The 13,537-nt window shown below is 35.3% G+C and overlaps 1 protein-coding gene across 3 annotated transcripts in view; it reads left to right on the top strand.

The window, feature by feature from the left end:
* Window positions 1-13,537, top strand: part of LOC121371581 (leukocyte tyrosine kinase receptor-like) — a 194,176-nt gene that overhangs the window by 76,461 nt on the left and 104,178 nt on the right. For all 3 annotated transcript variants that reach the window (XM_041497584.1, XM_041497583.1, XM_041497585.1), the window contains 2 exons: window positions 3,016-3,182; window positions 6,872-6,972. In XM_041497584.1, coding sequence (XP_041353518.1) covers window positions 3,016-3,182; window positions 6,872-6,972 — 268 coding nt within the window. The remainder of the gene's footprint in view (window positions 1-3,015; window positions 3,183-6,871; window positions 6,973-13,537) is intronic.

Here is a 13,537-nt window from a genome sequence, read left to right as displayed (position 1 = left end):
AAAAATGATTTTTGTCAATTATTTCTTTCATATTAAACTGACAAGTAAATATTTTGTAAATACCTACCTAATTTAGCATTTACTTGTTTGGGCTCTCATTGATGTACAAGGTGGTGTTTACTCTTGAAATTGAAATAAAGATGTCAGTAAACAGGAGATTTGTGACCTTTATTGGAACAGACTATAACACCACATTTTGATGATATGTGTCAATTTCATTTACCCATAAACAAACTTTTTTAAAACAGCAAGTTAACTCATTATTTTGAATTGCAGCATAAATGATTAATTATGACCCCCATATTTAGTGAATATAAATTCAATATAAGTACATTAGAAATTTACACAATCTTGCAACCACTTAAATGTGCTATATTAGAAGTTATATGTGAGCATCTGTTTGTGATAAAGATTCTTCAATAAAAATGTATTTTCTACTAGTAGATAAACTTATTTCCTATAATCATCTATGGGCATATAGTTAAAGGTGTAGTCTTTAAATGTTAAAGCATAATTTAATAAAAACATGATTCACATACTCAGAATGGTTCTCGACAGTTTTGCTCAAAAGTTACTTATAAATGTCTACAAATATTTTGTTTTGGTGAGAGATAGGGTAAATGTCATCAGAAACATATTGTAAGGGCAATGAAATTGACACATGTTGACCAAATTTGGTTATAGTCTGTTCCAATAAAGTGCACAAATCACCTGTTTACCGACATCTTTCTTTTAATTTCAAGAGTAAACACCACCTTGTACATCAATAAGAGCCAAAACAAGTGAATGCTAAATTAGGTAGACTATCATTAAATAGATATTTACAAAATATTTACTTCTCTGTTTAATATGTAAGAAATAATCGACAGAAATCATTTTAATTCTATTTCCGACAGTACTTTTTTTTTTTTTTTTTTTTTTTTTAGGTCTAACCATTGCATAAATAAGATAGTAACACCACTGACAGTGAATAAACCTGTTTTTATATTTTGACAACACATTCATGACATTTAAACAAAACTACTCACATTTTTTCATACATCTGTTGCTTTTGACAAAAAGGTTTGATGGCCAGTATCTACTAGTGGAATGTTTCATTTAGAGAGCATTTACTTTGTTTTATTTTTTCGTAAGTTTATACAGTAATACCAATGGCATAAAATTCAGGGACAAGCTTACATTGCTCACCATCTTTTGAATATGGAAAATGTTTACAAGGTTCCTTCTTTAGTGAGTAGTACCAGCCTCGGTGGCGTCGTGGTTAGGCCATCGGTCTACAGGCTGGTAGGTATTGGGTTCGGATCCCAGTCGAGGCATGGGATTTTTAATTCAGATACCGACTCCAAACCCTGAGTGAGTGCTCCGCAAGGCTCAATGGGTAAACCACTTGCACCGACCAGTGATCCATAACTGGTTCAACAAAGGCCATGGTTTGTGCTATCCTGCCTGTGGGAAGTGCAAATAAAAGATCCCTTGCTGCTAATCGGAAAGAGTAGCCCATGTAGTGGCGACAGCGGGTTTCCTCTCAAAATCTGTGTGGTCCTTAACCATATGTCTGATGCCATATAACCGTAAATAAAATGTGTTGAGTGCGTCATTAAATAAAACATGTATAACATTAAAGTTATTCTGTGTTGTGTTTTCTATTTACACCAATGACATTTTACACTAATCCTGAATAAAATCTCTATCAAAGCTGATTATAGCAGAGAGAAAAAAATTGCTATGACAGGATATTATTAATATAGTATCGTTAAAGATAACAAACCTTGTTTTCTATATATAAATACAAAAGAAATTGTGTTAAGACATTAAAGTGTAGAATGACCCATATAAACAGACCTCCAGAAAGATATTTATGTAAAACAAATAAGGACCATATATCTTTGGCAAATAAAGAGAGTTTTGTCATTAGACTCTGTGACAATCAACAACAACAACAGCAACAAGTTTATTGAATATTAAGGCCACAGGCCCAAAATACACCAAAAAACCATCATATATATTTTGTCGCATGCAAGTGATTAACTTACAAAACATCATCACTTAGCTTTCTTATTACAGATACCTGATACAGATAAAAACAATGACAAATTGTACAGCAATAGTTCATTTGTAGATGACATCAGCTTCACAAAAATAATCGAAGGTGGTACATGCGAATATTTATTGATAAAATAAAAAAGAAACTTTTTTCTTAAGTCTGTATACTTTTTACACTTGAGTAATACATGTAGTTGGTCTTCAATAAAAAAAAAAAACTTCATCATTATTTCTACAAAACAGGCACCATCTTTGTTCATAGGTTATATTGTTAAATTTGCCAGTGTCTACAGCTAATCCAAAGTTATTGCATCTAAACTTCAACAAAGCCCTTTTCAAATGTACTGCAAAGTTAAGTCGCAAGTACTGTTCGATATTCAATAGATATTTATACTGCTTGTAATAATAACATGAGGCAGATATATTTATATCAGCTGACCATTGTTGCTGTAAATTGTCATAAAGTCTCTGTTTAAACAAAGAGATAAACAAATCAATATTACCAACTTCCTGACATAGTCATACAAAACCAAAACCATAATTAAATAAAAAATTTGTCCATAACAATCAAGTGACTTCAATAACCAGATAGTACAGCTGAGAACAGACAAAAATAGTTTTTAAAATAAAGTTTTCTTTCAAATGAAAGTCTTTGAAAATCATAGGAAAAAGATATTAAGAAATGTGCCATGTTTATGAGTGGGTTAAGTTCAATATTGCTTTCTTTGCTTTTTTTAACTTTTATTTTTATGAAAATGTCTGTGAATATGACAGACATTGTTTACTTTCCCCATGCAAAAGTCAACAATGTCAGAAATATTCAAATGTATGTACTGTTGCACACAAATGATGCAACTATCTAAACAGGTCCACGGACAATAAATACAGTGGTCCATCACCTTGTTTAGACTGTATAATACAAAATAAATCATAATTAATGAATCGTTCTTTTTGGGTTCATGTTTTTTTTAGGTGCGTTTCTTCATTCATTTAAAACATGGATCATTAGAAGTGGATGTTGTTGCTCAGGAGGTCAAAGGTCATCACAGGAAACGCGTGCTGTGGCAGAGTTCTAAAGATCTGAGGAAGGATTACAGATGGCAGTTCATCGCAGTTCCTGTAAGAAATATCACACAAAGGTAAACTCTTGTTAGCTGCTTGCATGATTGAAAAACACATTTCTTACACACACGTTGGTAAGAACATCATTCGTTATTTTTGATAACACATACTTGTTAACACATATACGTGCGTTAACATTTTAAAGACATGTCAGAAAAAACACCTACAAATAGACAAGTGCCAGAAATATTTTCTAGTTCAATGATTGTTATAATTTTAGTACAATTATTATAAACTTCACTGCATTTTGTTTTTGTACCATGACGTCACTCCTCACAGCTGATGTATGTTACATCTCTAAAAGGAATGCATGCAGCATTACATATTACATGATGTCAAGTGCTACCATTGATTATGGAATGACATAATGCACAGGTAGCAACATCCTAAATGATGAGACTAATTGACCAATGAAAAGGGTGCATTACCGTCTAGGGGACGTGTTCTAGATTGTTTTTCTAGCACGGCTTTCTGGCACCTTTCTACTGGTTGACTGAACTAGAATTCTATTTCTTACATATCTTCAGAAAACAGTTTAAAAATAAATTTAAACGCCTTTTCCAACTAAAACCTATGTACCTATGTTAACTTGTGCATCACAGACAGGTCAATTTCAGGTTAGCTTGTATGTCACATCTAGTGATCAATTTCTACCGTGCTTTTCCATTGGGTGGTATAGCATTGGTGACTTGGTCATCACCTAGGTGCAGCCAGTCGTATGTCTGTAAAATGTTATCACATGAATACGTGTTAACAAGTATGTGTTATCAAAAAATAACGAATAATGTTCTGACCAACGGGTGTGTAAGAAAAAGATATAAAAATTTATTTTTACCGAATCATACATTTTTTATTTAAGCCGATGAAAATTGTTATTCTGTGAAAAATAAATTAATCAATCTATTGTACCGCTGTACACATTCTGAACAAAGCTAATCATCTTTTAAAATTTCTATAAATTGTAAAATTAAAATCACTTGATGTTAGAACAATCTAAATTTAGTTTTTAACAACATGAATTTATAAGAAAGTTATAATAACAAAATACAGTTACACCAAATGTTTTGTAGAAGAACAAATACAAAATTCCACACCTAATTCATAAAGTCTGGGAATAATGTGTGTCGCATTGGTTTGTGACATGAAACCTGCAGTTCTAACAATTAAGCATCGACGTCTCGTCGTTTTCTGTGACAAACCTTGTATCATCTTAGATACAACAGGGCCATGGGCAGTACACTCGTCTTTAACAATGCTGTCGTCTGACATGGGTCCTGCTCATATCCGAATCTCTTGACTCAGTTGCTATAAGTAAGTTCGCATAGCGGAAACAGTGATGCCACTGGCTAAACACTGAGATTGCTGCCTTCTTTGTCAATTAACAACTAGTTACTAGTGACCTAGATGAAGACAAATTAATTCTACTTTTACCAGACCGCAATTTCTCAAAGCCACAAGTCACATGACTAGTTGCATTCGGTAACAATCATCATCTGTGGTGTTTTTTTAAGCGCGATAAGACTATTTTAGTACCTTGTTCAATGGTTTGGATAATTTCATTTGTTCATCTTACACATGAATTGTTACAGTAACTACATGTACAAATCATGAGTTTACAGTGAAAAGTTGGCAACTCTTTTGATGTTTGGTTATATGCTCACAATGTCGGTACAGCATTGATTTCAGATCATACAGTCTGTCTGGGATCGATCCCCGTCGGTGGCCCCATTGGGCTATTTCTCGTTCCAGCCAGTCCACCATGACTGGTACATCAACGGCCGTGGTATGTACTACCCTGTCTGCGGAATGGTGCATATAAAAGATCCTTTGCTGCTAATTGAAAAGAGTAGCCCATGAAGTGGTGACAATGGGTTTCCTCTCTCAATATCTGTGTGGTCTTTAACTGTATGTCTGACATCATATAACCGTAAATAAAATGTGTTGAGTGTGTTGTTAAATAAAACTTTTCTTTCTTTCTTTCAGATCACACAATTAATATCTACCTTTTTAAATATTTTATTTATTTTAACACATAATATTAATATTGACACATTTTTCCATATAAAAGTCTACAATGAGACCCAAAAATATATCAACACAAATGTAATATCAACTGTATCAAATGATATATTTTTATAAACAGCGGCTTTATGCTACCATAGACAAATTATTATTTTATAATGCAACAACAGTCATGTTATTTTGTGTGTGTGTGTGTGTGTGTGTGTGTGTGTGTGTGTGTGTGTGTGTGTGTGTGTGTGTGTGTGTGTGTGTGTGTGTGTGTGCATACATGCATTTGCAGTAACCAATCATTTTAAGTTACTTGTTTCTTTTTTTATTAAATAATAATAATAGTGTTTGTATTCAACTTAAATTGATTTTTTATGTAGTATTTATATATTAAAATATTGCATTGGCATACTAGAAATTGTCTCGATATTGAAACATTTTGTATGGTTTATTATGATATATCCATAGTAATTGCTAACTAGTGGTCTGCACCATGCATGTCATAGAATCCTCTGTTATGGGAGGTGAACGTCAGTGGTCAAACTCTAACCTGTGAAGATTTACTCAGCTCAAAAAGTAAACAAACTTGTTTTGACTCATGGCTCTTTTGGGAGAGGTAGTGTTAAAGTGTGGGGTGGAATTACATACACCACAGAATAAATGTTAAGTACAATTCAGGAGGATGAGCAATTGCGGTCACTTGCTAGACTGGGTTTTGTGCCTAACATTAGATGAATGTGATATGATAGAAAATGATGATACCAGTCAAATTGTTTATGAGCACTCAGCCTCCTAAGCATGCCAGTGGTGATCACTCATGGCAATCTGACAGATGAACAGTACATTAATAAAACAAATTTGTTTCTCTGATATACAGAGTGATTCCCAGCATTGTTACTCACAAGACATATATAGGGGCGGGACGTAGCCCAGTGGTACAGCACTCACTAAATGCACGGTAGGTCTGGGATCGATCCCCGTCGGTGGACCCATTGGGCTATTTCTCGTTCCAGTCAGTGCACCATGACTGGTATATCAAAGGCTGTGGTATGTGCTATCTTGTCTGTGGGATGGTACATATAAAGGATCCCTTGCTGCTAATCGAAAAGTGTAGCCCATGAAGTGGCGACAGCGGGCTTCCTCTCTCAATACATGTGTGGTCCTTAACCTTATGTCTGACGCCATATAACCATAAATAAAATGTGTTGAGTGTGTCGTTAAATAAAACATTTCTTCTTCTTCCACATAAGGCCTCTGTTGCATTCTGCTTCATGCGTCAACATAGCAATAATGTCCTCCCGTAGCCAGCCAAATCAGAAGGCAACTTGCACCTGTCATTATCAATGATCAAAGACACTGACATTGAACAATATTCACTCAAATTTAAATAAATCATTCATCAAACAAACAAACAAATATCTTTATTTATTTTCATTCTTTGTATGAAAAAAGAATTTCATAAAAATGCAATGCTTAATTTTTTGTTTTAGAAAAGAAAACATTTATTAAATTTTCCTATTACATATTTTGGTGTTTTGCTGCCTGTTTAATTTTCAAAATGTATATGTGCACAATACAAACAACACAAGCAATGAATATTTAGATATTAAAATTTATGAAAGAAATTAAGTTAAACATTGTTTTGGGTTTTTTTGTTACATCATTATTATTTACAATTCGGTTCTTCTCTTTTCAGCTATGTATTGGAGTTCAGGGCATATAAAGCAAAAGGGAATAATGTTGGAGTCTTCCTGGATGATATCAGCCTCAGTTTGGAATGTATCACGTTCCCAGAAAGTAGGTCATCCTATTCTATTTAATTTATTTGTCTCACTTTGAAAAAAGTCAGATATAGGTTTTACTATTGTGAAAGCAATGAAGGCATCAACGATTTTGTTTACCTCAACAATAACTTACAGATTTAGCTACATTTCTCACAAACTGTAAGTCCTAGATCAATGAAATTTGGTTTATAGTTGTGCCAATGGCGGTATATCTCAAAGCATTTAAAATATTTTAAAGTTTATTGACTTAAATTTTTAATTAGGTGATTAATTTGGTTTAGATAGAAATTAATCACGGATTTTATATCATACATTTATTTTATTAATTAAATATAAAAATTAAATTAAAGCTTACTTATTATTTTAACATATTTTAAGATACATATCTATGTATGCAACTAGGAATAACTAAATCAGTTTATGGTGGACATGACATTTAATTCCGCAGCAATCTTGTTGACACATTGATCTTGTATGGATCCAGCATAACTAGGTAGACACTCAGCACTCGGAGCTGTCTGTCTGTCATTTATTTAATTTAATTTATTTTTGTGCTCATGTCCAGTTAAGGTCAAGGCATGACATCATGGCCACACACTTCAGCTATTTGAGCTGTTTATCCCGGATAGGGGTTAATGGTTGGTCGTTAGTGGTGAGTGAATGAAATCTTGATGAAGTGGCCTTACACCTTGTTATTGATCAAGCCAGAAGCCAGTTTTGGGATGCAAACACAGAACCTAACAGCTTTTAGAGTCAATAATTTAACCACTGTGTCATTGAGGTGGCTTAAATATAGATAGAACATTTTTATTTATTTAGTGACACCACTAGAACACATTAATGTATTAACCATTAGCTACTGGATGTCAAATATTTGATAATTCTGACATAGAGTCTAATTAGATTAAACCTGTTACATGTTTTCATTAGCAGCAGAGATGTTTTTTATTACCATGAACAGTTCACCCTCATGAATGAATGTTGTAAAAACTTCACCAGATGCTCAGGTTTACAAGATTCATTCAAGTTAAAGTTGGGGTTTTTTTAACGACATCAGTAAAGCACATTAATTTATTAATCATCAGTTATTGGATGACAAACATTTGGTAATATTGACATTTAGTCTTTGAGATTTTTCCAATAGTAGCAGGGGATATTTTATATGCACTATCCCACAGACAGGATAGGCCTTTGATATACCAGTCATAGAAACACAGCCCAGTGGGCCCATCAACAGGGAACAATTAACATTAAACTGAATAACCACTTCTTGAACCAGACAAAATATTTTGCAGTTGGTTGGTGAAAAACGGTTGGCAGAACAGTAGGTAAGTGTTCCCCCATAGACTCATTTCTCTGAATATCTCACAGGGCTGGATTTAGCTCAGTGGTACAACGTTTGCTTGGTGCGTGGTTGGTCTGGGATCAATCCCAGTCCGTGGTCCCATTGAGCTATTTCTCGTTCCAGCCAGTGCACCATGACTGGTGTATCAAAGGCCATAGTATGTGCTATCCTGTCTGTGAGGTGGTGCATATAAAAGATCCCTTGCTGTTAATAAAAAAGAGTAGCCCATGAAGTGGCGACAGCTGGTTTCCTCTCAATATCTGTGTGATCCTTAACCATATATCCGACGCCATATAACCATAAATAAAATGTGTTGAGTGTGTTGTTAAATAAAACATTTCCTTCCTTCCTTCCTGAATATCTCACAAGCTCATGGTCTGTGATATAGAAAACACCCACACATGATTTTGGCCTATTTCCCATTTCTTGGGATGCATTGCTGTTACTGTTGCAGTTAACCACTGTGCATTTAACCATCATATAATTACATCGACAGTATATACAGTTGAATCCCGTTGGCTTGAACCTTGCTGGTGCTCGAGAAAGTGTTTAACCCATCGGGTAGTTCGACTGAACAATTCAATCAACATCGGACATTTCCGTAACATCAGTTAGAAAGTTGAATCAGATACAAATTATGTAATACATGTAAATGCACTGAAATAAAATAAATAAATATCAAAATCATAATCTGTATTTACAGGAATTTATTACCAAACAATTTGAATATTTCAACAACAAAACCCCCCTAGCACTGTCCACTTTCCAGAAATGTAGTTCAAAGTAACGCTTTATGCTGAGGCCCATTTGTGCACTAATTGTTTGATTGGTATCACGGTTCATCTCACAGTTACTGTAACACGAGCTGTACTTGAAAAATCATTACCGACAGCCGCTTAACAAACAACATCACAAGTGTGATAACAAAAGGATTGCATGGCTATTGTTGCGATTCCCCGAATCATCTATAGTTCATTCCACCTAAATAATTAATCCGAACATTGAAATGACCAACTGCGCAAATGCAGCAATGGTTGGTCCTGTTTGGTAGTTTACCATTTGATATTTGATGGATCACCAGTTCGAAGAAAATATAGCTATTAACACAGATGAGACTGATAATTTAGTTCAAGTGAAGGCTTATAGTCGACTCTGGACATGTTTGACCCATCAATAGTTAATATAAGGGTTTACTGAACAAAACACTCAGAACTTCATTTTTGGTTCGAGCGTTGCAGTGTGTTCGACCTTTCTGAGGTCGAGCCAATGAGATTCTACTGTAATAATAATAATTATCTTGTAAATTAAATTTCTGATAAACCTGGAGACAAAAAAAAAAAAGACGACTAAAAGGCACAACCAAAGAATCAACATGTTTACCAGTAGTGCTGGAAGTCTTGGATGACGTATTGCCTCACTTTCGTTCTATGCATAATCCCATCCACTTCTGTTTTTACCCCAAACCTAAGATGCACAGCTGACCAGTGCCTTGCAGCAAGCCGTGTGTTCGAGTAATGTGGTCTTTGACGCTAACGTAATCCATAACACACTACATGTCTTTTTGTGGCCGGTGTCCTTTAATTAATTCAGAAGAAACTCTGTCCTGCATCTCAGATACCTGGGCTGTGTTTGTAGGACAGTAGTTAATGGTTATTTGTCAGTGGTTACAGAGATGTTGGTGTAGTGTATACCTCCAATACTTCATTGAGCTGTTAAAACTCATTCTGGGTTGGATAACCATGCAGTACCAGGATTTGTACCCAGTATCTAAAAGCCTTGATGGTTTAACCACAACACCACTGTGGCCAGTTTTTCTTCCTCAGTTACATCATTCACTGGTTACCTTCTTCTTTTCATATAGTGAATGACTTAATCTCAAGGTTTTTCTCGTTCCAACCAGTGCACCACAACTGGTCCAAGGCTGTGGTATATGCTTTCTTGTCTGTGGGAAAATGCATATAAAAGATCCATGGCTACTAATAGAAAAATGTAACGGGTTTCCTCTCTTTAGACTATATGTCTGAATTACCAAATGTTTGACATCCAATAGCCGATAATATAAAATTAATCAATCTGCTTTAGTGGTGTCGTTAAACAAAACAAACTTTAAGTTTATTTTTTTAATAGCTTTTCATCACTTTTATTGCATTTATATTACTCCCAAAAAGGTTACATTAAAATAAAGGAAAAAAGCAAAATAATGAGCTATCCTCATTTTCACAAATTTAATCCATGATTAATGGAGCCTTCCGGATAATAGAGAGATTTCACAACAACACTGTTACTGTTACGGTTAGCAAAACGAATTGGTAACAGTTAGTACTAACCATTTAGCAAGTTTTGCAGATCGGTACGGTTAGTGACTTAAAGATGGCAGCATTGTCAGACGTGTTTGAGATGGCGTTAGCAAACAATGATGCCGATCTAATGTTTTTTAGCTTACTCCCAAAATCTGGTCCAGTAATGTATGACCCTACAATTTCGAGATTCCAACTTGACAATATTACAGATGAACAATCATGTAACTTATTTAGATTCATCAACTGACAGCAGCCTTGAATTTGCCTGAAAAGATGGTGTACAAGAATCGTTGTATTTGCAACGGGACAAACACACTTTATATTCTTTTGCGCAGACTGGTATACCCCAATAGACTGGCTGACTTCGAGCCAGTATTTGGAAGACCCAAGTTAACACTTTCGCTCATTGTAAATGAAACCTTGGGTTTTATTTATAAACAGCATAACCACCTATGTACTAGTCTCGATCACCCATGGATGAGATGTCCATACCTTCAGCAATATGCAGATGCTGTGCATGCTGCAGGGTCTCCATTGGAAAACTGTTGGTTTTATTGATGGAACCTTGCGACCTATTTGTAGGCCAAGTATGAACCAGTTAATATGCTTCAATGGACACAAGCGAGTTCATGCTCTGAAGTTTCAATCGGTAGTAATACCGAATAGTCTTATAGGAAGGAAGGAACTCTATTTACGTGCCCATATCCAATAAAGGTTCAGGCACACTTACCACGGATCCAGCCTCTGACAAAGCCAGCGGGTGGTTCCGGGGCAGGAAGGGGTGGGGGATGGGGGGGGGGGGAGTAGTTGAGATGATGGGGAGAATTTATAAATTTTGTTGGTAAGACCAAATTTCCTAAAAGAATAATAAATGGGACTTTACTTTATAAAACAAAAATAATTAATTTTCAAATGCATCAATAAAAAAATATATGTATAAGAAATATCAGGTTATGTATTTACTTAGTAATTTAGTTGGTGCCATTTTCAGTCGGGCTCGCCTAAACAATTTAATAATATTAAATATATATTTACCAAACTTTAACATATAACATGTTAATTACTAATTAAGAGCCCTGGAGGCTAGGGATTCGCAAAATGGGGGAATCGCACCCAATCCAGTTAGCGGTCGAACAAGCAGGTTAGCCTAGACTAGCTGGTCCAGATTTCCATGGGATGGAAGTGCCGGGGGAGGGAGGCCTCCTAACAGGCATTCTATCGGTTGAAACCACCTACGCCCTACCATACCCAAAAGTACCCTACCATGGCACCCACCCCACCCCCCATCCTGACCACCCCCAAGTTACAGCAGGTAAGGGCGTTTTTAACTATGATGATGATATAAGGAATGAAGGGAATGAATGAAGGGAAGGAGAATGAATAGATGATGGTGCACAGCACGCCAGTCGCCGTCCGCAGTATTGGTGGAAACGTATAATGTGATGATGATGTTGAGCTGATGTAAGGTTGATGAGACGTCTGGTGGTGTCCACAAGGAGTTCCTCAAGCATTCGTGAGCACAACATCCGAATGGATGCGTCACCTATACAAATGACAAAGTCATTGCTATATAAGCCTCAGGGTCACCCGAGTAACCACTAAATCATTAAACGGGTGTCCCTGAGTATCGGCCAGGCTATCTTTTTTTATTATACTAATAGTTGTCGATCAAGTTAATAGCCTTTTAAAACCTGTTTATAGTTAAAAAGAAAGTAATAGCATGTATATTAAAACAAGGTATTGTTAAAATTGCTAAGAGGAAATATAACATTTAACTTTTAATACTAATAAAATTAAAAAAAGGGATAGTCTTATAAGGTATAGCCAACCTGTATGGGCCAGTAGAAGGGAGAAGACATGACTGTGCCATGCTTTGTATGAGCAGGCTAATTTAACAATGGAAGACTCGAAGACTGTTCAGTGTCAGTGGCTGGCCATTTGCCCTGTATGACGATCTTGCATATCCGTTAAGGGACTACCTCATTTGCCCATTCAAAGAGCAAACCTGCGAGCGGATGAGGAATTCTTCAATAAAAAGATGTCGAGAGTATGCGAGTGTGTGGAATGGCAGTTTGGAAAAGTTGTAAATAATTTTGCATTCTTGGACTTTAAAAATAATTTAAAGGTCCTCCTTCAGCCAGTGGCAAAATAGTATATGATTGGTGCCATCTTGACCAACTGCCATACATGCATATATGGCAGTCAAACCAGTGCTTTTTTTAACTTATTACCACCTGCACTTGAAGAATTTAGGACATTAAGAAGCAGACAAATGCCACTTTCATGGAGTGACAGCAGCCATTAAAAAGTACTTTATTTCTCATGCAAATGACTGACATTTTGCTCAACAATCACAAGTTTTATTGTTCACTTTTAATTTCTCACTATTAAATCTTAATAACACAGCCACCATCAGCAATAAATAACTCAATTATATATACTAAAATAAATAAATAAATTTAAATATATCAGACTATAGTGTTTAACAACTTGTTGATTTATCATTATGAAGATTTGGTTGGTTCATTAACTTTTCCCTGTAAGAGTTGTTTCAGCATGTCAAACATTGTACTTTCACGAGCTAATCATTACTCAAGCTGAAATGTTTGTTTATCTAATTCCAATTGTTTTTTTTTTAAATGCAATGCAAGTTCTTCTGCCTGCTTTTCAGGTATGACTACCATATACACTGAAGCCAGCAAACTGTGTCATCTTTTGATTTTCTTTGGTGTGTTTTCCATGTCAGGATCTGTAATAACAAGTTATCCATTAGCAGATTGCTGAATTAATACAGTTGATGATGATGATGTGTTATATTGATCCTAATTACATGCATAACATTGATATCTGTACAAACATTTACAACTGGAATATTGGTACTAAATATGAACGAGGTTCAATGTTGATAGAGGAAGAGATGGGTCAGCACCTTA

This window comes from Gigantopelta aegis, chromosome 4, assembly GCF_016097555.1.
Source record: "Gigantopelta aegis isolate Gae_Host chromosome 4, Gae_host_genome, whole genome shotgun sequence".
Taxonomy (NCBI): Eukaryota; Metazoa; Mollusca; class Gastropoda; order Neomphalida; family Peltospiridae; genus Gigantopelta; species Gigantopelta aegis.
This window is presented reverse-complemented; position numbering and strand designations above follow the sequence as displayed.